At 39.8% G+C, this 27,531-nt stretch overlaps 1 protein-coding gene across 1 annotated transcript in view; it reads left to right on the top strand.

Moving 5' to 3' along the window:
- The window catches only part of hcrtr2 (hypocretin (orexin) receptor 2), a 39,056-nt gene extending 14,188 nt beyond the window's left edge, over window positions 1–24,868 (top strand). The window contains exons 2-7 of the mRNA XM_050071430.1: window positions 9,700–9,878; window positions 14,446–14,689; window positions 23,612–23,727; window positions 23,843–24,063; window positions 24,297–24,418; window positions 24,699–24,868. Coding sequence (XP_049927387.1) covers window positions 9,700–9,878; window positions 14,446–14,689; window positions 23,612–23,727; window positions 23,843–24,063; window positions 24,297–24,418; window positions 24,699–24,868 — 1,052 coding nt within the window. The remainder of the gene's footprint in view (window positions 1–9,699; window positions 9,879–14,445; window positions 14,690–23,611; window positions 23,728–23,842; window positions 24,064–24,296; window positions 24,419–24,698) is intronic.
- The last annotated feature ends 2,663 nt before the right edge of the window (window positions 24,869–27,531 follow it).

Genomic DNA, 27,531 nt, shown 5'->3' with positions numbered 1-27,531 from the left:
TTGAGCCCCTCTTTAATATGTATTGACATTAAAATGTCCCCTTAAATGTTGAAAGAAACCTGCACTTTTGTATCATATCATTGCTGAACATGTTACAATACACTGACAGCTGGCTACATCTGACGGCTCATACACGACATCTAAACTGATCATAGTGAGCAGCAGGTGTGTAGTGTAGTTGAATTAGCTGCAGGTCGCTGCAGAAACCTTGACTTTCTCACGGCAAACATTTAAACTCGTTATAGCAGGGGGAGCACAGGTGTAATTAAAAGCATTAGCCTAATGATGGCTTTGTTGCAGCCACACCAGTAAAACAACAATACCAGAGGACACTGGCACACCTAAATGAAATTCAGCCACTGGTTACACCTATGACATGCCAAAATACAGTACCTTTGGTTATATTGAGTATAAATCTTGATATTGATTGACACATGATAATAAAACTCCCAGCAAGGACACAGACAGTAAATATAATGTGTCCAGTACGTAAATCTTGATGAATTTGTGTTTTTGTGGCAGATGTTTACATCACCTGTATACAGCAGTGGAAGAAGCACTCAGATCTTTTACTTTACTTACTTTACTTTTACTAGCAATACCGCAGTGTAAAAATACTGTGTTACAAGTGAAAGCCCTAAATTAAAAATGGTACTTAAATAAAAGTACAATAGTAATAGCATCAGAACATGCTAAATGAACCAAAAGTAAAATGACACTTGGTGCTGAACAGCCTATTTCAGAATAATAAATATTATATTATTGGATTATAATTATTGACACATTACTATTCAAACATCTCTAATGTTGCAGCTGGTAAAAGTGGAGTTGATTTTAACGGGTAGCTCGAGCACTTTTTTACTCTTTTTATTTTTTTAACTTTATGTATTCATTTTTCTTTTTTGTGTGTTTGTTTTTTTTTTTCTTCTTTCTTTTCTCTTTTACTAATTTTAGCCTTATGTTGCTGTACAGGAAGGTTGAAATACTGTAAGAAATAAAACATATTGTGAACCATATAATTGTACTCTACCTTACTACTCTACTTGCTACCAGAAAGCCTTAAATTTAAAGAGGCTATTTAACTCAGTCAAATCATGAACTGAACGTGTTAGAGCAATGCACATGACATTATAATGAGCATGTGATGTACTCTCATAACATTATAGCAGTATAACAACTGAATCTTTTTAAAGCATGGCGTGCTGAAACAAAATTTCTTTTGTTCATAAATGTTTTCAGTAACATTCTTTATGAGCTTCATTATAAATCAATAAAAACAATTGGACATGAAACTCTCACTCCTTCATCCTAGAAATAACACTTCACAACAATGACAGTGAGTCACTACTCTTTGCACTAAATCTTCAAGATTTAGGATCACATGTGATCCTGGGTTAAAATCAACCCAACTTGAGTTTTTTTAACCCAATGCCTGGGTAACTATTGGACCAACCCAGCAGTAGTTAATTTGACCCAACAAAATGGGTTGTGCATTTTAACCCAACAAGATGGGTTACACATTTAATTCAAATGCTGGGTCAAATTAATTTCAACCCTGGGTAAATTCTACCATATGAATTGGTTAATTGTTATACTCAAATAATGGGTCAAATTAATTACAACACTGGGTAAATTCTCACGGTAAAGTGTCACTGCCATAAAAGTTTGGAAACCATTGCTGTCAACAAATTTGAACGCATCTTAAAAAAAGGAGCCAAAAAGGCTTGACAACCCAATAAAGATTATCAAGTAAACATTTTAAAAATAGATGCTTCAAGTATCCATTTGAATTCTTCGCCTCAATAAGCACATAACTTGCTCATAAATTACTCCTTCTGAGCATGAGGTAACTATATACATTTGATGTAACTTTATATTTTGAACATGAACACACTTGACACTTCAATCCAGAACCATGATTTAACCAAAGTGTGTATTAGAGAATGTGCACATTCTCTAATACACACTTTAAAATTCAAACCTGTACCGTAACTATTGTTGTTATCTGTATTTAGTTATCATTGTACATTAATAGTTTGTTATTCTTTTTTTTTTAAAGAGTATTTTTTCGGGCTTTTTTTTGCCTTTAATGTACAGGACAGCGTGAAATGGGGTGAGAGAGAGAGCAGGGGGGTGACGTGCAGTAAATGGTTGCAAGCCGGACTCAAACCTGCGACCACTGCGTTGAGGCATTGCCTATGTACATGGAGCGCCGGCACTATCCACTCCGCTACCGACGCCCCAATAGTTTGTTATTCTGATGTATCACTGGGTGACACATTAATTTGCATGATTTCTCATTAAAAATAAAAGAATAAAGAAAGAAATGGCATCAGTACATGAGCTTCGAGCCCGGTTTCACTCCGAGGTTGTCGAAATCCGGCGCCTGGGCAGTGATTTACAGCGTCAGAAACCAACAAAAAAGGTGTCCTTGAATGTCGGCATGATACACAGCCAGTTGCTGGTACTAGTTTAACAGCGCCAGTGGCATTAGGGGGAAACGCGGCAGGACAGGGACGAAAGTTAAGGCGGTAAAAGTCCAACTGGGGCGGGCGGGAGTGGTGGTGGATGGGGAAGATTCCAAAGCCAAACCCTGTTCTGTTTTCCTAAACCTAACCACGTGCTTTTGTTGCCTAAACCCAACAATGTATGTTTGTTGTTGAAGCAAAGAAAACGTCAATTTGTGCTGTGATAAAGACGTAGTGCAATTATTTTGAAAGAGACTATATGTAAATGGTAAATTTCCTGTGAAAACTGAAGTGTATTTTGAAAGAAGACAATGCATGTAACAGGCAACGTCAACAACCAAAGCACCCAGGGTACCTTGCACATTGTATGTGGACGTGGAATGTCCATGACCAGAACATCAATATGTGATGAGGGGCTTGGCAATGAGTAAGACACATGAAATGAAATGATGACAATAAAAAGTATTTTAAAAAGAAGGAGGAGGAGAAGAAGAAGAAGATGGAGAATAAGGAGAAGATATACTTTGTTAATCCAGAGGGGGAACTTCAATTTTCTTCGCTCTGTTGTCATACACACAGGCCTGAAATACACACACGCACGCACACACACACACAAACGCAAACAGGACCTATGCATGCATTAAATGAAGAGATGTCAGAGCGAGGGGGCTGCCTTGGACAGGCGCCCCGAGTGATTTGCAAGCCAAGTCCGTATGGACTGAGCTGCTGGAGCCCATACCAATGGGAGCTTATTGAATTTAGTGGAGTAAAAAGTACAATACTTTCCTCTGAGACGTGGTGGAGTAGAAGTACAAAGCAGTATAGCCTAAAATGGAACCACTCAAAGTACTCTACAAGCACCCTACCTCAAAACTGTGTACTTATAACTGTGTACTACTTATGTGTATTTGTACGCATACATTCCAGTGTTTAGCACGTAATAGTCTCACTCCTTAAGTCATCAAATCATAGTTACAGTGAATAGTCTATAGGCATTGGGCAGACGTCATATATGCTTGCACAAATTCCAGAAATGAATCCAGACATTATTCTTATTGAGTGAAAGCTGAGGGGATATATTTCACAGTACAAACCCCATGAATATTTTACAGAACAAATGGGGAGAAGCAGATAGTGAGCACAACTACAAAAGAGGAAACAAAGCAACAAACGGAACAACTCACAGAGTGGAAACAGGTACCTACAGTTATTTCTGTCTCATTCATAATTCTGATTGAATGGTGAGTATGGGTGGTCGCGCTGCTAATGCTGCTCGCATTAATGTGGATCCAGCTATCCAGGGATTTATGTCGATGTGCCGCTCTTTCATGTTTGGTTTTTGAGAGATGAGACATGGTCTAGTTTGTCTGTGTTTTTGTGATAGTGCCTGTAGCTGCTTGGTTCCTTTAGCAGCATGCGGAGCTGTAAGGGAGACATGGTAGATCCAAAGCAGCTTACTCATGTCTTTCTCCCAGCAGGGAAACGACATGTGTATCCAACTTCAGTAGCCTACAGTAACTGAAACACAAAAGGAGGAAGTGTTGCCAGAAGGTTTGTTTATATTGCAGCAGACGTTATTAATAATACTCTTATGGTTTTAGTAACTTTTAAGTCTTAATTGGAGTTTCAGTGATTGAATTGTGGAATTATAACAACTTCTCATAGTCCCAGCACTGATCAGAAATGCTCAAAAAGATCATTTCACTTGACTTGACGCTGTCTTTGATGTTATGCATAGTTATAGTCATGGTCTAGACTTTTCATCCTGCTTATGTAATCCACTGCAGGTCTACAGTATCACGTCTGCATTTTATAGTGATGATACCACATATAAGGCTTGAAGAAGAAACAGGAAACATAAGAAAAAACTTTAAACATTTAATCAGACAGCAGTCAGTCAACACCAGCTTAAAGGGACAGTTCACACCCAAATCAAAAATACATATTTTTCCTCTCGCATGTAGTGTTATTCATCAATCTAGATTGTTGTGGTGGGAGCTGCCGAGTGTTGGAGATATCGGCTGTAGAGATGTCTGCCTTCTTATGAATATAATGGGACTAGATGGCACTCTGCTTGTGGTGCTCAAAGCGCCAAATAGATAATACATTTGAAAAACTCAACAGCAGAAATCATGACCCGGTTACCTAAAATAATTCACAGACCTTGCTGTGAGCAGTTTCAGTATGAACTTTTTTCTCTCTACCGAACAGCACCCGCCAACCATCACTGCACAGAAGGAAGCATCTATCTTTTGCAAGCTCACCTAGCACCACTGAGCAGGTGTCCTATAAAAAGAAAATAGTTCCTCAACATATTGTCACTCTGACCTCGTCACATATAGACGTTTGGTCATGCACTTTCCATGTCCAGATACGACAAGCAAGGTACCCTGGGCGCATTGGTTGCTGCCGTTCTGGGACATCATGTTAAGTACTGCTTGTTACATGCACTGTCTTCTTTCAAAATGCACTTCCGTTTTCACAGGAAATTTAACATTTACATATACAGTAGTCTCTTTCGAAATAAACACACTGTGTCAGTTTAACACCGCAAATCGACGTGACACGAACACCGCTCTCCCAGGTGAAGGTAGGTGTTTGTTGGACCCATCCACCACCACTCCTGCCTGCCGAACTTGGACTTTCGCCACCTTAACTTTCATTCTGATCCCATCACGTTTCCCCCTGACACCGTCGAGCGCCGTTAAACTGTAACAGCGACCGCCCACGTATCATGTCGTTGTTAAAGGAAAGCTTTTGTCATCAGTAGGCTCGTTCGGGATGAACTGCGCCTCGCCTGGAAAGCAGACAAGATCAGGCGACAAAAAGCTGCAGTGAAGTCCGACAGTTTCCCGAGAGTTTCCAGCAGCCCTTAGTCTGTACAGGAAGTCACAGAAACACTCACATCCTGTCCGATATGGTGTCAATTTATTAAAAAATGTTATCAGACTCATATATCAGTTTGTCCTCAGTCTCCAACTTTGTTAATTATGATAGATTGATTAATTTATTAAAATGCTTTACAGATTATCTGTAATTAATGTTCATGGTTCAGCCTCCACTTTACATGAATTCTCATGTATATCAGCATCATATCAGTTTGCTGCCACAGAGCAGTGCTGTTCCCTCAACTACACAGACAAAAAACAAAACAGGACAACAGCTTTTATTAAAGATCAGTCAGATATAGTCAGGGCTTCACATCTGTACATATCCTCACATCCCACTGACCACAAGTCTCTGTGTTGCTAAATACTTCAATAACTTAACAGTCAAATTTTAATATATAATAGACTACATATATTTAGTCTCTGACGACTAAACTTCACCATCAGCCGACGACTTTTTCTTGTCTTTCTTTGAGCACCACAAGCTGAGTGCCATCTAGTTCCATTGAATTAAAGAGAAGGCAGACATCTCCAACACCCGGCAGGAAAAATATGTATTTTTGATTTTGGGGTGAACTGTCCCTTTATGAGCCCTGCGCACCCCTGGTCCACCCTACACACTTCTGTTGCCTGATAAGACCTCTTCTCAGGACTATTATTGATCAGCATGTCCTACACGCAAAATATTAATCAATGAATAAATGTCTGTTCCAGTTATTATGGCTGCCAAACTCTGACCATTCTTATTGGTTTGTTGTGTTTGATGACCTGGTATAAAGGTGCAATCAGACAAATTGTGCTTGGTATTCGATTCAATGATGAACAGAGGCAGAAAATGTTATTCTGATGGTGAACTGTCCAACAATATTCACCTCACGGATTCTGTCTGATTGACTAGCAAAATTGCGAGGCTGTACAACATCTTGACACAACGACGTAGAACGAGTACAAGTGTAATCGATAAAATGAATGATTGCTGAATTTCATGCGGCTGCTTCAATTTTATAGTCTTGAAAAATGGCACATGTCAGTTGAGTCAACTTGAATTGATGGCTCACAGCAAGTAAACAATACACCAGATGAAGCAAGAGCGATGTGTACAACACAGACTAGAAAAATACATATATTTCACATGGTTGTAGTGGCTGGATCTAAAGAAAAAGGCTCTGTTCTGTGCACACGTAAAGAGTTGCAATCTGGCTTTCCCTTTCAACTAGTGGTGACATGCTTTCTCCATACCCTAGGCAGCAGCAACCCAACCGCCAGAAGAAATGTTGGCTTTATGTTCCTGCAAACCACAAATATGAAACATTTGTACATTATTATGTTGCAGATATGTTGAAACTTTATGTTTCAGCAACACTGTGGTAAATGTGTGTTTTTTTTAGGCACAAAAACATTTGGTTATGCTTCTAAAAAGAGCATGTCTTAGCCTAAAATATCGCACCACAATCACACACAAGCTCGCTAAAAAAAATAGTGTTGTTGGTTTTTGGTCTCAAACAATGGTCTGCAGTGGTTTGCAGCTTGGCAGTAGTCTGGCCATTCATTCAAAATTCTCTCCACCTCCAGATGAAAAACTGCCAAGCTGCAGACCACTGCTTGAGACTAACAAAACCAATTGTATTTTTGCAAGACATTGCTGTGTTTGCTTTAGCTTTTAATGTCCAATTATAAGTGTTGTGTAGAAACCTATCAGTTTGTTTCCATCTGCTTTTTATGCTTCAAATGTGGGTGTTTTGTGGCGACCTGTTGGCGGAGATAGTGGCACAAAAAGCTGTTATTTTTCACCAAGATGTTGCTGCTTTTCTTGCCAGGATTGTGCCCCCCAAACAGGGTATTTCTAGCCAAAATATGATCTTTTTCAAACCATAACCAAGTCTTTTTTGTGCCTAAATCTAACCACATGTTAACCACAATATAGTTCAATCAATCAATCAAACTTTATTTATATAGCGCCTTTCATACATCAAAAATGCAACCCCAAAGCGCTTTTTGATAGCGTTGTGTGATAGTGTGAGATAACGTGTCCATGGTTTGCAGAAACATTCAATGCCAACATTTTCTCCTGACGACTGTGCTGGCAGCAGATGTGTTGCGGCACTTCAACACTGCCTGCACTCTTCATAAGTGGGTTTTCCTCCCCTTGCTACTGCATAACAAGCGACATCTTGGCACAGTCAAATGGAACACAGCCCCTGAAAACAGCTATATGGGGGCTCTGAGGTGATATCCTCTGAAGCATTTAGTACATACAGGAAGAGGAGTGGTAGATGCTTAAGTGGAGGGCTTTCTTCCCCAAAGCGGGCCTCTTCTCTCCGTCTCTTGATCACTGGAACACCTGGGACCCACAGTGGTCTCTGTCGTCTGCCTTGTTTGAACTCTCAGGCGGTGAAGTATTTTCCACTCTGCCCACCAGTGGTTCTCAGTCCTGCAGCCGCTTCAGTCACAGTGGTGCCCTCTCGGGAGCTGCTCACCAGCACTCTATCACAAGCCACCTAAAATACCTTTATAAAAATACTTTCTTTTCAGAAGCGTGTATTCTGTGTTTCTCAGTGTAGGCATAGTTTTCCCGCCCACCATCCAGATTCTCTCTGTCATTTTATACACTGACATTGCAGACAGGTTACACCATGTATGAATGATTACTCAAGAATTTCAGAAACAACAGCTGTGCCCCAGTTGCACACTACATTTACTAAAATTATACATCATGTACTCGTCTTCACAATTCTGTTTCTGCAGGAGAAAGCAAAGTACTTTACTGAAATTATAAATATTATTAAAAAAGACTGCCAATTTCAGCTGTGTACACAGAACAAAGAGAGGGCAAAATGCTTTTACAAACATGTCCGTTAGTTTTTCTTTGTCTATCCTTGAAACTATCCAGTTAGTTTATAACAACTTGGGTCTTATTGTAAAGACCAAGTTTGTGAGATTGCCGAGATCCTATAGGGGAAACAGGCATTTATGCATAACTTAGAGAACAATTACTTACCATAGCAGGCGGCATGGTGGTGCAGTGGTTGGCATTGTTGCCTCACAGCAACAGGATTCCTGGTCTGAACCCGGGGTGGGAGCTCGGGCCCTGGGGTGGTGGGGGAGTCCTTCTGTGCGGAGTTTGCATCCTCCCACAGTCCAAAGACACGCAGGTTAATTAGTGACTCTAAATTTGGCTGTAGGTGTGAATGTGAGTGTGAATGGTTCGGTTGTGTCTCTGTGTGTCAGCCCTGTGATAGTCTGGTGACCTGTTCAGTGTGTACCCTGCCTCTTGCCCAGTGTCAGCTGGGATAGGCTCCAGCCCCCTGCGACCCCCAACAGGATAACAGTCACTGAAAATGAATGATTGAACCTACCATAGTTGTGTTTCTTGCCCCATTGGACTTTGTTGTAGCTATTTTATTGTGTTCTGAGACCATCCAAATGGCATCCTCTGAGCTACAGTTGAACACACTCAGTCATCTGATCAGTCTTTTTTAGAGCAGAAAGAGTCAGAAACAAAATGTAATATTGAAACTTAATATATTCTAAAAGAAATATGTGATTAACAGTCATCATTGGACATTTAAAACCATTTAAACCAAACAGACACTACTAAACTGCAAACTTGTGACATGCAGACAAGCACTATTCACTGGGCACACCACTGAGCTACATTCTTAAATATTTTTCTGAGACCTTTAAAAATAATGCCAAATATGTAATTTATTTATAAATGTGCTGCAATCATCCAACCAGCAGGCATTAGGTACAGAGTAAACTGCATGTATTGTTGTTAAAAAAATTGTGGAGAAATTGTCATATCTAACCTTGAAGTCATAAAATCCACATATTCCCTTATTCTTCTTTTTCAAATTACTGTACATGACTTTTAAATTTGCTTAAAAAAAGCTGCGTGCTTCACCAGGTAAAGCAACAATAAGATGACGAGCCAGTTAACATTTAAAGTACTGTCTTTATACCATGTGTGGTATATTAGACACAGTGGATGTATTTGACATTCTCTGATGGTGTTATGTAACTTTGAAACCATAATGTTCCAGTTCTGGGTGAGAGATGGACTGAGATATGTGATGCAGATTCTCCTCTGTGAATTAAAAAATCTGACAGTCTCAGGATGTAATTCACCTTTACGCGTTCAGTTTTAGTTGTCTGTATGTAAATTCCTGATAAATTAATTTGCCAATGGGAACAACAACATAAACACTGATTCTTAATTGAAACTATGATTGACAGCGTGTCTTTAAAACAGCGGTGGTTACCATTAAATACTGTGCACTTGTCTGATAAATGTTTGCTTTAATTGAGTCCTCGGGCGGTCTTTGATTTTGCATCATTTTCAGTTTGTTTTGCAGTTTGGAAAAACCGCCACATGCGCACTGTGACCAACTACTTCATAGTGAATCTCTCCTTCGCCGATGTCCTGGTCACCATCATCTGCCTGCCTGCGAGTCTCGTGGTAGACATCACAGAGACGTGGTTCTTTGGAAAGACTCTTTGCAAAATTGTGCCTTATCTGCAGGTAAGAGATCCACTTTGAAATTTGTTCAGTATATTACAACAACTTCACTCATGAATGATGTATGAATACAAGTGTCATGAAGGGGCTCAAGGTTCCGACACATGTGATCTGAACGAAAAGTGAAAATAATGAACCATATTGTGTGTAAATCAGTAAAGTAGGTGTGTGCAAAGGTGAGTGATTGTTATACAGCAACAAAGCAAACCAAACAAAGAAGGGGAGGAAGAGAAGGATAATGCAGGCAAGCTTTAAAGGCTTCCCAGCCCAGCAGCTCAGGTGAACCTCCTCTCACTGATGCCCTCCACTCCACCTGGCTTCTCCTCAAAGCTGGAAGTCAGGGGGGTCATCAGACAATACAAGACCTGCGTTTCTATTATTCTTACATTTTTTTTCTGTATTTATGAGGGAAAAATATAAATCTATATTTTTTCAAATCCCATGGGACGTGCACTGTGTGGGACCTTTGATGTTATCCCATGGTGATTTAATGAGTGCCTTGGGCAAATCTTTTGCTTTCTACATTTTTTAAATTCCATTACATCCACCGTGCCAACACATCTGCCACAAACAAGCATCCATTTTATATCACACTGCAGGCTTCGATGATGTGTGCAGTACCTCAGTGTTGAAGGAGTGGAGTGAAATCCTACATTATACTGTACAACAACAAATCCTATTATCTTCAGTTCACACACCTGTAGAACCTCCATCATATCACAAAGAATTGTGTGGTGTGCACAGCATGGTCTGGATGGATGCAGCTGTAAACAAAAACTTTAGAATTTATTCTGCTGCACTGGCTGCCAGCTTGCCAAACACATCACACCACATGGCACTTAATTCATTCATTCATTTTCCATAACTGCTTATCCTGTTAGGGGTCGTGGGTGTGCTGGAGCCTATCCCAGCTGACACTAGGCGAGAGGTGGGGTACACCCTGGACTATGACAGGGCAGCACTGCATTAGCAGCCTATTTAAAGTCCTTCATGGTTACATTCACTCTGCTGATGTGTTCTAATCACAGACTGTAACTTTTTCAGCTACAAAATTCACCAGGGCCATCTCATTCTATTTTTATTTTTTTCCCCCAAATGAATTCCCACTTGGGAATTACTTCAGTTCTTCCTGTATTTCATGTGACATTTTGCAAGTTGTTTCCATGCTGCAGTGCTACATCGCCTCAGGGGGGAACATACCCCAGAAGTGAAACTGTACTGCTACCTCCATCTGCAGCACAGTATGTTGTACACCCAATGACACAACTGATTCCTTGTGAAGAACTTGTGAAACGTTCCACAAAATCGTGTCATGAATAAATGCTGACTTTTTGAAACTGCAGTCACATAGTTTAGGTTTTGGGTTTGCAATTGCAGGTAATCGAATTTTGTAGCAAACAGGAGGGATTGACTTAAGGCAGCACAAGAAAAATAAATTGCTAAAATAAGAATATATTTTCATATCTATTACTCAGCTTCTGGTACATTGAATTTATGGGGGGAAAAAAGGTTGTTTTCCTTATATGTCTCCACAGTGAATGAATTATTCAAACACTGAGAAAATTCTCAATAAATTAAGTCATGGGGGTCTGCATTAACAAAAGCACAACTATATCAAAACATACATTCACAAACTCTCACACAACTTTGTGCAGTATAATCCAAGTCTTATTTATCCAGTCTTATGTTCACTTCCCAAACACATGCATTTTCACACCACTGAGCAGAGTTCAAAGACATGCCCTTGCCCAGGTGTAAAAACGCATTTGTTTGGGAAGTGAAGTGTCAAAAGTCGGTGCCTGGAAGTGGGCCTGTAGGCTCCCGACCTTGAACCTCTTGTCTCTTGTCAGTTGTCCTCAGATGTCGATTTGGTACCTTAGGCTCAGCTGGCAAATACTTAAAGAAACACTGGAAACAGGCAAAGTCCGATGCAATCAAGTTTAATGTGTCAACAGGCTTTAACACATACAACTTAGCGAGTCAAACTCCGGAGTGTGACTGAAAAACTGCTCTCAGCGTCCTAGCTTATATGCTGGTGGAGATTCAAATGAGTCTCCACCTCTTTTTGCTAATCCTTCCTACTCAAGTCCAATTCTATTGGTGGTAAACTTTTCTTTGTGTCCAATTCTGATTGGGCCCGTTTTTAATGGTGTAATGCAGCCTGGAATTTCCCAAATCTTCTACCCTTATGTCTGGTTTTGCTTTCGCTCTATTTTTAAAAAACATGTGAATTTTGGGGACTTTCTTTATACAGTCCTCAATGCTCTTATACGAAGTGAAACCAGAACACAATACGTGAATGTGTGTGTGTATTACAACATTTGAATGTGTGCTTCATACAATATGATTACATAGTCTGGTGTTATGAATACTTTGACATGTATAACAATGTTTTATCATATTCAGATGCAGATCAAGGTGTTTTATAGTGCCTTGTACATAAACATGATTATATGATCTTTGTCTCTTAATCAACTTATGTATCTTAACCTTGTTACTCGATTTGGACACAAACTTTTACACTACAGAAGCCTCCTTTCACTTCTATTCATTCAGAATTTTCTCCATTTTCAGCTTCTTTGTTCACCCTGGAGAAAAACATCTCCTCTACGAAAAGAGATAACGCTAATCATACTAACTTGGATTCATGTCAGTAAATATGAGTGGACAGGAGTGTGAGCGTGTGCAACGGTTCTCAATGTGACAAGCATTTCTTTTGACTTTTGTGGCTGGTAGTCTGCACTTCTTTTTTAAAATTTTAATTCCAACCTTGGTAATGAAGTAATATTTTTCACGAGGTTGTCCACTTTTATATAACCTGCATGAAACAGCTCGATAAGAACACACAGGGCGAGGTATCTTAAATGCGCCTTTAGTGATACATGTCTGAAACACTGTACTGTAGTTTCACCATGGCAAATCCATGTCAATAATATCTGCCATTACATAACTACGTAGCCTAGTATTAGTGCAGTCACATTCTGTTAGCACCATGGTTGCTCTTATAAATTCTACCTTACATCTTTCCTTGACCTCATGATGTTTACCATCCAAGAAAAGTATTGAGAAAAATATTGAGGTCATTGAGGTCAGGCCTTTGATTGTATGTGGTGCAACAAGCAACAAGGAAGTGCTCCGACTGTTTTTTGTCTCGTAACTTGCTGTTTACACAGGAAGTCGGGATTTGTAAATGGACATCTGCTGCTTGTGATCACATTGTGCCTACATGTGATCAGATATCTGACCAGGACTGACAGAGCTGAACATTATCTTTTTAATCTGATATCTGCGGCGGATATAGTGCTGTCAGGTCATATGACCCTCTCAAAATGTGGACATGTGTCCCCAGCTTATATGTAACATATGATATCTGTATAAAATCACCAGGCTTATATTTAAATTACTCTCCAAAGAAGGACAAGATCACAGTGTGCCTACAGAGTTGGCTGCTCTTGATTATCATATCCTACAGGCTTGTCCAGTCCCAGTGGTTTCTGTGTTCACCTCACGTTCAGTGTACTCAGCCTTTAAGGTCACCACCAATTTCGAGGCTATCATACAAGCCCAACGTACCTGCCAATGTTCGATTAATTTTCTGTCCAGCAGAGGACAATTATGTGAGGATTTCTCCCTTTCTGCTGACAAGGCACTGTTTTCTCATCTCTTTTTCAGACCTTTCAAATGAAGGAAATTAGTCGGCAAAGGTGATTTACTTCACCTCTGACATCCTTAAGCTGAACATGCCAAATGCTGGAGCTGAGTGCTTATTTCCCACAGGACTTGAACTCACCAACAGATTTTTATCTCCCACACGAAATTGGTGGCGCCTCTGTGAACCCATTGGACTCATTGAAATTCCTGTAGACACCACGCTGAAATGGGATGACAGCATCTCCAGGATAGTCTGTTTTTACATGCAATTGAAATCTCATTTCATCTGGTATGACTGCCTTCTCCAAAATCTCCTTAAGAGCAAGGCAGGTTTGTGATTCAGATAATGATGAGAGCAGATGAAGATTGTCTGTGATCCCCCCCTGCCCTATCACGGTTTGATCGGCATAATGCCACTACAGTTCTGATACACTGGAATAACTCAGCATGTTCTTGACCTCCACAGGGGATCAATCCTGTATTGTGAAAGCAAGTGCAGCCATTGTATTTTGGTGATTGCGAGTGATTGATATTCTGACTCCTTTGTAATGGAAAAAAAAAACCTTGATAAAAATCAGTCATTGTGGTGCTCCATTTCCCCCTGATGCCTCTGGTCAAGGTTAGACTCATCATGTTGACAAATAGATGAAGGATGTTTTGGCATTGAGGCTTTTTAATTCTGAATATCTGTTTGAACTTATTCTTATTGCAGACAAAACGCGTCATGATTAAAAGCCTTAAAAACAGACATTTTAGATCTGCCTAACCTTTACCATGGAAAGCAAATTGATTTAATCTTCTAAGAAACAAGAAATGTAATGCTTTGTCATCTCTCTGTTTATCTCTAAACACCCCAGGTCTAGAAAGTGATGAATAGATAGACTGGTTTCATCTATATAACTGTTTTCTTTTTCTCCAGACCATCTCTGTTTCTGTATCAGTCCTAACACTGAGCTGCATCGCCCAGGACCGTTGGTATGCTATCTGCCACCCGCTGATGTTTAAGAGCACAGCCAAGAGGGCTCGCAAGAGTATTGTTGTCATCTGGGTTGTGTCGTGCATCATCATGATCCCTCAGGCCATTGTGATGGAGTGCAGCAGCCTGCTGCCTGAGCTCACAAACAAGACCAGCCTGTTCACAGTGTGCGATGAACACTGGGGAGGTTAGTTTGCACAAATCTCTCTCAAACATGACAGCATTTTGCCAAATCTCTCACTTGTTGCCAGATGCACGGGTTAAACTGAGATCAAATCACTAAATAAAAGACAAAAAAAAAAGAATGAATTTCAGTGAAATGTTTCTTTGGCAAAGGAACACAACCCTTTGAGAGCAAATCAGTGAGCGAGGCTTGTGCCATTTAGCTGCCGTTTTAGAATTTTTAGAGCACCTTTCACAGGGTTTGAAAGGGTTAATAAAGTATGATGAATGACTTTGCTGAGTCCAGATAAGCAAGTCTCTGACTAAGGGAAAGAACTGTGCAAGAGAAAAGGCTTTTCAACCACCTCACCATCGTTAGGTTACAGTAATTGAGGCAAGCTATTGATTAAAAAGCTATAAAACACTGATTGCTTACTTTACTGACACAGGAAGGTTAATGAAAAACTTACTGGGATATCTGAATACATTGGAACTGTCAAACAAGTTTAGTGCCCTCAGTCGACTCTTTGAGTTTATGAAACACTACATTTATGTACCCGTGCAGAGAGAAGTTCGGGTGGGTGGTGACTACGCAAAGTGTCGACTGTGACGCAGAACCTCAGGTTTGCACCCAGACTCCTGTCTGTCGGTACATTTAGGCAACAAAAGCACTCTGGTTAAGGTCAGAGAAAGATCATGATTACGGTTAAATGTTAATTTAATGTTTATAATAAAAATTACAATGCTGTTGTCATTACAAGTGAATACTGTGTTGCAGGAGTAGAGAATGTTGATACATTCAGTATCATCATTTTTGGGATTTACCAAATATGTTAGCAGCATTTCCTCATTATGTTAACAGAAAACTTAATTTGCTTGGCATTATGTTTCCCTCAAAAACGTTTTTCCTGTTTCAGATTAGTCATATATTATTAATTAATTTCTAGGAGACAGGGCATGACCGAAAACACAAGAGCAAGCGTGTAAGGAATGGATCAAACAGTGCGCCTGTTGTAAGCTACAAACATATCAGCATGCCAAGCTAACTAGTTTACTACTTATATTTCAATCAGGAGAGACAGAAGAATGAAGTAAAGATAATATTAAATACAGAATATAAGTGTACAGATTAACAGATGATTTGTGCTCATTAAGTTTTAACAGTCTTTGTTGCTTGGATATTTTATGATCGAGGGACATCTGAGCAGCAGCAGGATAAATCCCCCCCTATGGAGTCCAGACAATGGTGGTGGCTGATGACTCTGAGGCTGCTGACTGCTGAGGTGGATGAGGCTGATGAATCTGTAAAGACTAGTTGGTGATGAGGAGGTGGAGGACATGCAGAGAAAGAACTATATTTAAACTGAGGAGCAGTAAGATGATAGACTGACAGAGAAGGTGTGTCGCTGGGCTATTGGTTGATTGTTAATCAGCTGATGACTCAGTTGATGGACCCAGACAATGACACCTAGAGATAGTAAGTGAGCATACGTGCAAGGAGTAAATGGCAGGGTGAGAAAGAAACTTACAGCCTGAGCATGAAAAGTATTGTCTTCCTGACTTAACTTTCACTAAAGCTTCATAAGTTGTTGGGATGCTGGAATTTCTCATTTCGATGTCATACCTTGAAAATATTGATGTTTGATATCATTTTTTAAACTTATAACATGACAACAAAAACTTGTGTTTTCTTGGTTGGCAGCAGAGAACAGCAGAGCGTAGCAAACATTATCAGCAAGACAGAACGAGAAAGCGTAGCTGGTACTGGTGTATCATAGCTGGGGAGAATGAGCACTGAAACAGTTTGAAATATTCAGAATCCTTGTGTATGCATAAAATGGTAGTTTTCAAAACACTGCCGCTGAGAACTGCGTGTTCCTGGTGGGGCCTCACAAAGCTAAAGCACACCTTGAAGATGTCTGAGGCAAAATCCTGTTTAAAACCAAAATGCTAATACATAATCTTCTCTGTCAGTTCAACCAACAATGATGAATGATCTTGAAGAAGGTTTGGAGTCATAAGTGTTTATTAGACTCAGTGGGAGTAGCATTTCCTTGATAGCATTGGTCAAACATTGTCATGGTTTAATTTGTTAAATATAACAGCTCGAGGTTTGATATAAAGTGTTCTTACAGAGAGTTAAGGGGTGGATGCTTGCTTGTAGCTGCCAAGTAATGCATCTTCTATGATTTAAGCTTAGGTCATTGTTAAAGGGATAAATTCATGCTGTCAAGCCCTAAATATGTGCTGATAAAACTGTTTGAGTCATACATCTTAAGAAATTAAGTCACAGTTTCTATGCATCATTCTTCAAAGGTATTTCTCACTATAGGTCGAGAATTGCACCCTCTGCTTTGTCCGACCAGATAAGTGTTACATGTATTCAATTTTCAGTGTCGGGCCAAAATGTAAGCGTTGTTGAATTTACTTTACTCCTGTGTCTCCAGAGAGAAGGTGTGTGGTTGCGGTATCCTGCAGACATTGTTCAGTCTGTCATGGTGCATCCGCTTCTTCTTTTCCATTCACCTGTCCACCAGTTGCCTCCAATGAGTCAGCCTCCATTTGACTCAGCCATCTGCCTCCCTCGCTGCATCCCATCAGCTATCAGCCCCAGTATTTATACAGGGCAGTTCACACAGCCAGGGTTTTACAGATCGTCTGCGTAATCCTTGTGCCTCAGAGCTCTATCCATTCCTAGTCCTACTTGTTTGTTACCTGCATGAAATCTGTTTTTCTTTCCTGATTATGTCTAACAACCTGCCAGACTACCTGTTGTCAACATCCTGCTGTCAGTCTGATTAACATCCCTTCCTGCGTCAGTGCCTTTGGATGTTTTTGCCTGATTTGACTGCCTGCCAACTGTACTCCTGTTGAACGAATTTTGTACTCAGTTAATGCCTTTGACTTAACCAACCGTCACAGTGTCTAAAACTGGGTAGACACCAGTTGCTGCTCGATTTGTGACAGCTAGAGAGAAATGTATTCCCGCTTATCTCTGACCAGGAACGCGTGGCTTGCATCTGATTTAAACTGCCAAGCACTAAAACCACATTTGATTTCTTAGGGGTGGATGCATGATTCAGAGAAGCTGTTTTTTTAGCTTCTGAGAAATGCATCCCTTCCTCTCTCACACAAGCAGAGCCAACAACTCCAAAAAGTCATTTACATTAAAACACTTCTGAGCTAAGGTCATCAGGGCCACACTTCACAATTGGGTAAGAGTCTGGCTAAATTATCTCCAAGGGCCCCACAAAGGCCTGTGGTCAGTCAAATTAAATGGCTTTAGCTCTTGAAGCACAATAACTACACACATAAACTTGTTAAACAGCAAAACTTTCAAGGTCTTTGGTGAATGTGTCAAACAGCACACTATTTATTGTAATGCCTAAATAACTGCTAATGCAACCATACATAAAGAAGGAAATAATTACAGTGTATAGCTCTCTGCTGATAGAAGGAGACAAAATGAATGAGAATGTGAAGTGGGTCTGTTAGCTATAGTGGAGTCATGGGCCCTGATCACAGAGAAAGCATTTTAGCATCTGGAGGTGGCTGTTTTTTGTTTTTCATGAGAGTTAAGCTTATCGCTCGCTGTTTTTGCATTGCTACACGCCCCGCATTTCTGTGCTCTAGGTGCCTGGCATTCTTGCCAGAGCACCCTGAACTCTGTAAGTTGAAAAAAATTCAACTCAGAGCAGAAAAGCACGCCCCATCATCTCCACTTTTTTCCCATTGTCCAATCTGATGATTAGAGACTGTGGTGGTCACGACAAGAAGTTTACAATGGTAATCAACAGAGGAGAAACTGGTGGTAGCGTTTGCTGGATACTCAGAGCTATACGACTTTACAAACCACATTTACCACAGTCTCAATTAAAACTAGCAAGCCTTGAAGCATATAAGTGCAGTACTTGAAACAACCATCATGGAGGCAAAGCTAGACCAACTGGTGGTACTCCTCGTGATTCACCCTCTTTTTTAGAGTCTCGTGTACCCACACAGATCTCCCTTTCCCTGTACCCAAACTTTTTGCTGACAACTTCTCATCCTCAACCCAGAGCTACAGCAAGTACCCTCTGCCTGTCCATTTTAGGAACTCAATACTGATTACTGGGAAATAAATAAAGATTAACATCAAAAATCAAAGAGAAAATTTGATTGATTACATGGGAAGGTTAGGGTAGGGGATAATGGGGTGGTTGCGTGGCAACAATAAATAGGCACAGCAAGCATTTTTTTACAGTGACATTCAATTTAAAAAAAACAACAAAAAAAACAAGGTAGTGCATCTTGCGTTTTGCAACAAATGCTTTCTGTCTGTTCGGGGCCTTAATCTTCATCACTCTTTTAGACTGTAAGAAAATAATTAAACAAGATTATAGACCAGAAACTATTTTGTGATGAAATCACTCCAGCAGCAATACAGAGATCTGCGACTTAAAAGGAATGTGCAGCAGGAGTGAGAGCTGGGGTACAATGCCCCCCTCCCTTCATCCCACTCCCCTACTTCCTACAAATCTGGAGATGACGTCCAGTGTGACATGGTATCGGCTAAGAACAGCCTGGAGTCATGTGCTTTCAACATGAACTCAGCTTTGGAGGATGAAAAGCTTGCTGGCATGATCAGTGATGACGACAAGCAGAGGATTTTCTTGCTCAGACCATCTCCATCTGCAAACTCAACCTTCATTTTCATCTCAGCTACACATCTGCAATGTTTTGCAGCTGCATCTTGCGAGACTGTGATGCAATTGCATTTACATAATCCGTCCTTAGACACATCGGCTTGTAATTGTGTCACTAATGTGATCAGGTCTATCATGATATTATCACCATGATCATTGTTAGTATTATACTGCACTTATCTTACCTCCATGCAGCATGCAGGTTCATTACAGCAAATGACACAAGTGTTGCTAATTTATAGGGCAGGGACATTATGCTTATATCCTGATTTGATACAATCATAATACTTGGGGTCTAAATAGATATTCATTGGAATATTTAAGTATTGCAGTTGTACAAGTTGCAATTTGATATTATGATTTATTGTGACTTTGTTCACTTTTTTAACATTATACCAAGGGAAAAAGTTCATTATACACTTCAAGAGACTGTAAATCATGAGACATCCAAAAACAATGCACATCACATGTTTTTAAGTATTTGTCTGCCTTTTTCTGCTTTTTTCCTTTGTCTTCCCGAAATAGATTTGACATCACGTTTCTCAGAGATTACAACAATAAAAGCAGTAACTTCATTCCACCTCCGCATAGACTAATATGAAGTAATTAAATTTGAATTATACTGATTTAGGCATGAAAATGAAAGACAGCACGAAAGAAACGAGATATTTAGGTGTAGGATGGTAAAAGTGCAAAGGTGTAGATGTATAGTTAAAAGCATTTGCACTCAATTAAAACAAGATCAGTCCTAAGGCATTTAAACAGCCATAAAGGTGGCAGAGTGTCCAAGTTTAAGGTCCTTTGCAGATGAATCCATGTATAAAGAGCACTGTGAGTGAATGACATTCTTCCTAGCACAGTTCTGACTAAGAGAATGTGAAGCAACAACCTATTCCGTGAGCGAGTACCAAAATTATTTGAGGTCAGACTTAAAAGGGATGAAATATTAGGTGGAAGCGTCTGCATCAAAGCTTTAGAAATGAACAAATACCAATGCTGTTCCCGCAGATGTGGCCAGCCAACCTTTTGGCAAAGGTGGCAGTGATGGGTGCTGTAAGAATCACCTGCTTTGAACCTGAGGGCTGAGTGGTAGACAGCATTCAGTGATTTCAGTGTAGAGGCAGCAGCTTTTAGCGTATGAAACACCCCCATAATCCAAAACAGACAAAAGATAAAATTCTACAATTGTATTTCTATGTACAAAAGGGAAACAGTTCTTAATTGTGTACAGAAAGCCAAGTATTGTCCTCAATTTGGCAGTCAGAATTTCAATATAGTGCTTAAAATTAAGACTGTCGTCCAGCCAGGTACCAAGGTTTTTGGACTCTCTCTATGGATGTGCCCTTTGCAGAATGAATATTGATAGATTCAGAATGAGTAGCCATATAAAAGTGAACTGACAAGAGCACAAAAGTCGGAAACTCAATGAAAATCTTCAAAGTATCATATTGAAGGTTATTACTTAAGCTGACTCACTTACTTGGGGAATTCAAATGAGGAGTTTTGCTATTTCTCGCCACCAGCTTGTTCGTAACTAAACCTTATGTGCCACCGAGACCCAGTCTCACTCCAAAGTCGTCGAAATCCGGTGCTTGGGCAGTGACTTGAGGCATCAGAAACCAACGAAAAAAAGGGTGTCCTTTAATAACAGCATGATGAAATGAAATGAAATGAAATGAAATGAACAGCACCTGGTGGCACTGGGGGGAAAGTTAAGGTGGCAAAGGTCCAATTGGGGCAGCAGGAGGGGTGGTGGATGGGTCCAACAAGTGCTCTCTTATTACCCCTATACTGAAATCCCTTCATTCACTTCCTGTTGAGTTTAAAATGCAGTTCAAAATTCTCATTCCTAGGTACAGAGCATTACACGGTCAGGCTGTAGCTGAACTACCTCACCCATATTCTTCAGCTCGCTCTCTCCGACCAAAAATGCTACATTCATTGTCTGTCCCTCGCACTCACCTCAAGACACGTGGTGATCGAGCTTTTGTAGCACATACATTTTGGAATGATCTTCCTGCTCCCTTACGATCTGCTGACTGTGGTTTCTTTTAAAAGCCAGCTGAAGACTCACCTATTCAGACAGGCGTTTGGGTAACTTGTATGTACCAGAGCTGTGTATTTTCAAAGTCTGTGTATTGTTGTTGTGTAGTGTGAATTCCTATTTTTTGTTGTGTGTGTGCGCAAATAGTTTTGCTAGTTGTGCACTTTTCATGATGTGGCTTATGTAGTCACTTCGTCTCTACGATTTATTTATTTCTTGCACTTTGTGACCTATGTCTGCAAAATAAAAGATAAATAAAATAGATAAATTTTACTTACTCATTTACCAACTGTATAACTTACTTATGTATGTATAGTGTGTAACTGCTTCACCCACTTCACATACAGGTGAATTAGTTAAACAGTACTGAATACAAGAGTCTTGGTGGCACATAAGGGTTAGATACGAGCAAGTTGGTGGTGAGGAATAGCAAAACTCCTCATCTGAATTCCTCCAGTAAGCCAGTCAGCCTTAGTAATAACCTTCAGTTCACTTTTATATGGCTACTCATACTGAATCTTTCAATATTCATTCTGCGAATGGCACATCCATAGAGAGAATCCAACAGTATAAATACCTTGGTACCTGGCTGGACGACAACCTTAATTTGAAGCACCATATTGGTATTCTGACTGCCAAACTGAAGACAATACTTGGCTTTCTGTACACAAATAAGAACTGTTTTCCTTTTGTACATAACAATACAACTGTAGACTCTGTATTTTTGTTTCTGCATGCTGTCTACCACTAGTACAAATTTATTTGCTTGGCTATCTATTTGGATTGTAAAGCAACTGCAGGTTTGTTTGCCACTTCATGTTGGAACATGCAGCCTCTGACACTGGAGTCAGCTCAAGTCAAGTTCTTCTAATTTGCTTGTACTGTGATTCTGATTGTATGACTATCAAATTTGAAAAAGTGTTTTTGTATAATTTACTGTAATTAATTACTCAAGGAGCAAATTTTTCACTTGACCAGAAAACTCAAGTTGGTTCCTCAGTTCATTTATCTTGTAATTTATCTTTTGTTGTATCAAGTTGGTTACAGTACATCAAGTGACCCGGCGAGGACACCAAAACAAAAGTGTTTTGTGGTGTAGAGGAAGCCATTTTAATCGTTTTTTAGAGGTGCATAGCAGCAAGAAAATAACAAAGGACAATTTTCTGGCCCAGAATGAAAAGGGAATGTGAATGTGCAAGGTTATATTCGGCAAACAATCCTAAAACAAAATTACTGTTATCTGTGTTACTTTATTCTTCCTGCTGAAGAGTTTTGATTCCATGCTTCCATGCATTATGCTTTTGTTGGAGAGCTTTTCAGTCACACAGACTGAAAGTTTACCGTCATCATTGTGCACATGAGTGATGACATTTTGTTTGCACTTTTCATGATGTGGCACCTCAGGTGAACCGACTGTGTCAGACTTGCTGGGGCTTTGACATCTTTACCCTTTTAGTTCAATACCAGTTCACAGCTCTGTCATACAGCTCTATAGACGGTCAAAATACTGCATATTGAAATCAAAAGAAACATGACATAATGTTGTGAAACACACACAGACATAAAACTGTAATTAAGCATCACACAAAATTAATGATTTTTTTTTAAATTATTTATTTTGAGACCCCAATAGCATGTTGTAAACTGGTTAACTGGTTAACTTTCCACTTCAGAGTTAATTCTCGACAGGTTGTAAGGAACACCTCTGCTGAATAATGCATCCATAATATAACTTTATGTCTGAAAATGTAAAAATCAGATGGTTTGATCTGCACATATTTTGGGTGATTTTGGCTCAACAAATTGGATTTTCATACATTAAAAATGATCCAGATGGCTAAGATGTTATTTGAACATATTATATTTGTTTGACTTTGACTCAAAAGAGTAAATTTGAAACCTGATATTAATTTTTCTGACACTCATTGTGTAGAAGGTCTGTGCCAAATTTTGTTTGTTTTGGGTTTTACAGCTTCAGCCGAACTTGAGTTAGATAGCGTCAGGTGCTGTTAGTAGTTATTCCTCATCCTCCTCTAATTATGTCTTGTAAAAGTAAAACATATGGTTTTAACATGAAGCCAGAAATGAGACACCTGCTCTTGTTTACTTCTCTGTGACTGCTCATTCAAGTGACAAACCAAAAAAATGTCTTAGCTAATGGTTACTATCCAGACAGTTTTTAATGAAAATATAATGATGCTTTTTATTCTTTCAACAGCTGAGATTTACCCAAAGGTGTACCACACTTGTTTCTTCATCGTCACATACTTTGCACCGTTGTGTCTCATGGTCCTGGCGTATATCCAGATATGTCACAAGCTGTGGTGTCAACAGGTGTGTATTCCAGTGCTTTAAAGCTTTTACATCAGCTCTTACAAAGGCCATGTTTAAATGAATCTTCCTATGACAAGCTTACAATGCCTGATACATGCACATACTTTATCAACAGATTCCTGGAAACACATCAGTGTTGCAGAGGAAGTGGAGGTCCATGCAGTGCTCAGCCCCAGCTGCGGGGTCAGGAGAGCCCATGAGGGTCAGGACCAGTACGGTGTGTGCTGAGATCAAACAGATGCGAGCCAGGCGCAAGACAGCTCGCATGCTGATGGTGGTCCTCTTTGTTTTCGCCCTGTGTTACCTGCCGATCAGCGTGCTCAATGTCATGAAAAGGTAAAAATACTTCGAATGGATCAAGGATCAAAAGCCATTCAAACACAGACGCTGCATATTATGAATTTCTTCTTTACATTGGGAGCTCACCTTGGTAGTTTAAAATTCAATAATGGCTGACACAGTATATTTGCAGTACTGAATTGCTGCTTGTTTTTTGCTATCTGGATTTAAACTACAATGACGCATTGTAAATCAATCTTTAACAGATGCATGTCATGCTTTCCCTGCAGAGTCTTTGGGACGTTCAAGAAGACAAATGACAGAGAGACAGTGTACGCATGGTTCACGTTCTCACATTGGCTCATATATGCCAACAGTGCAGCAAATCCCATCATCTACAATTTCCTCAGCGGTAAGTTCGTAACCTGCTTCATCACTTAGACCTGTTGTGTGGGCTCATTACTGTCCTCTGGTGGACAGTGTGGCCACAACAATAAAGCTCACTGGTTTCAATTTCTCATCTGATAATATGTTGTGCCTATAAAGTTGTATTTTAAAGTTGTTTGAAGATGTTTTTCTATGGCCCTGATAATGACATCTGCATCTCATCTCTTTGTTCGCAATAAACAAGCCATGTGAAAGCTCCAAACTGAGTTGTTTTTCAGTGGGTTTCGTGTTTCTGTTTTCACCAGGGAAGTTTCGTGGGGAATTCAAAGCAGCCTTCTCTTGCCATTGTTGTGGCCAAGGGGAGAATCGAACACAAAGAACGAGGCCCAGAGCGAGCACAGACAGCCGAAAGTCCCTGTCAACTCAAGTCAACAACATGGACAATGTGTCTCGCATATCAGATCAGATAGTGTAATCTTAAAATCCAAGTGGGGAGTTCTTTGACACACTCATCATCAAGTTTGGAAATGTTCACACCTCTGTTCCAGACGTTGGAACGGAGAAGAAGGTCTCGAAGTTATTGTTTTATGATTGGTTTTATGAGGACACGAGACACGAGAGAGCTGACCACTGAAGACCTTCTGACCTCATTTACTAATCACGGACATAGACGGACACAGCAATCACCTGTAATTCACAGAAACTGTATATTTATTATCAAAGGACATCATCTGAATGTTGAGTATTTAATAACCTGTACTGTCTGTTTTATATCATACATGGGTTATTATATTGTAAGTGTAATATTTTGATTTTTTATTTATTTATTTACGACAGAAGAGCAGTCTTCAGATTTGTAGTTTGTCTCCCTCTTTATCAGATGTCCATCCTGAGTCAGTCAGTCTTCAGTGCCGTTGCCCTTGAATGTATAACTCTGTGCATACACTGTCTGGAAATGTCCCAGTTCAAACATCACAAGTTTCCATCACACCTCAAAATATTCAACATGATACCTGCACGTACTGTATGTGTCCTGGTGGACTTCATTATATCTTTCTTCACTCTACACACACGCTGAGTTTCTTCTGAACAACATCAGAAAAGTGGACTTTAATGTAGCTGCACACTTGCCTACTATTTAAAGCACCAAAGCAAAACGGTCCACTCAAAGGGCGCGTTTCCTATTTGAAATGTGTCTGTCAGTCACTTTTACTGACAGCTTCAGAGCCCAGAGACGTGTCCTGTCAGAAAAACAGGGGATGCCGTGAGATCTATTGTTATACTGAAACCAAACTACACTCTGCAGTTAAGAAAAGTCTTAAAAAGTGCTCCAGAGATGTACATTGACAACAGTTTTATCTCAAGCCCTCGTCAACTGTTTATTATTCCCAGTAAAAACCCTGCCTTGCAGCTGCAGAGCCATCAGCCTTATGAACTAAATGCATTTCTATTCAATTCAATATTGCAGGGATTATCTAAATAAATCAATATTAGGTCAGAAAAATAGTATGGCAACATATGGATTTATTGGCACAAATGATGAACTTTCCCAGTTTCTTAAATACTTTCATAATCTGCAGTGTGTACACTGCTTCCCTCGTACATTAACTGACTTTTACTGTTACTCACTTTCTTTTGTGTGTGTGTGTGTTTTATCATGCCTGGAAGCCGCCCAGTACAACCACAGTATTATCTGCCACTGAGCAGCTTCATTAGAGCAGTTCTGGGCTAAGGGCCTTGCTCAAGGGCATCTCACTAGTGGTTATTAAGCAGTAACAGGCGATGCTCTTTCACTGCCTAGAAAGTCATCCTGCTGGCCCAAGGACTGAATGGGCAACCACCCAGTGTCAAGGAGGGCAGTGAAACTCCACCACAGTTATTCCTATGCTGAGTTCTAGGCGTGCTGAGAGGATAAAAGCACAACATCCCCGTGATGAGGGATACTGCACATATTTTACTCTCATGAATATTCACAACCAGCACATAACTGTTTAAGTTTATGTGCAGCTAATACACCTGCATATAGGTGCAATTTAGGCATAATAGCAAAGTGAAACAAAGTTACCCGTGCACAATTTATTTTGTTTGCACCCCCAGATGCTGAACCCCAGACTGATTCATTAGTAATATTGGCTGCATGGAGCGGGTGGTGTGGCAGAAGACACAAAAACAAAGAGAGAAAGAATATTAAAGCAGCTTCTGCACGCTGATACATGAAAATTTAATAACAAAAACAAACTTTCTGCCTGGAGACCTTTGCATCAGGGCAAATCACTGAGATAATACTGTAGATGCATTGAATTCTAATGCGCCCGCTCACATGGGAAATATTGTTCAACATCATCCAGGGCACATCTGGTATCAAATGGTGGACTGTTTGACAGGGTTGTATTGATTCTTGGCTTGAATGTGAGATCTTTGTACATCAGAGATACGTCTTATTCAATCACAATTTATTTCATATGTACACTACGCTGGAACATGAACATGCTGTCCATAAAGTGGCCTGCATGTGAGGGAAATATCTGAGATTTGTGCCCCCCAGTGGTCATATGTAGAAGACAGGGTGGCTAATAGAAATGAACTGGCATTTACTTCCCTTCCTTAGTCCATTGTTGTCCAGGCGAGAACAGTTTACAAAATCCTTTTCTCCTGTCTGTATGTCCACATGAAAGCACTTCATTACATTCTCTTTCCTGCGTACATATTTTTGTGTATATTAACTTTATATTTTTACACGTCTTTAAGCTTGTTCTCCTTAGTTATTTCAGTCTTTTTACTTCATGGTGCTGCAGTTTGATCATGACATAACATGACTTAGGTATTTTAAGACTCACTAAGTGTTTAGGGACAGTGATCAAAGTGAGTGTGTTTTGATATATTTCTTACAGAGCCTACAAATTAGCATTTTTCTAGCATTTTTGATTTTTCCCACTTTAAATCAGTTAACCGTTACTCTTCTTCATTTAAACTATCTTTGCCAAATTGTTAAACTTTAAGTTTTCAAACTCTGACACTCTAAAAACACACTTAAACTGAGAACCATGTGTGTAAAAGCATGTATAATTCAAAATGCATGTGCTTTAAAACAGCAGTGATTATGGTTTCTGAACATGAACATATCTACTCACAGTGCTG

The sequence above is a fragment of the Epinephelus moara genome, chromosome 19, assembly GCF_006386435.1.
Source record: "Epinephelus moara isolate mb chromosome 19, YSFRI_EMoa_1.0, whole genome shotgun sequence".
In the NCBI taxonomy this organism is placed as follows: Eukaryota; Metazoa; Chordata; class Actinopteri; order Perciformes; family Serranidae; genus Epinephelus; species Epinephelus moara.
The sequence above is the reverse complement of the archived record's forward strand: the minus strand, read 5'-3'. Positions and strand labels throughout refer to the sequence as shown.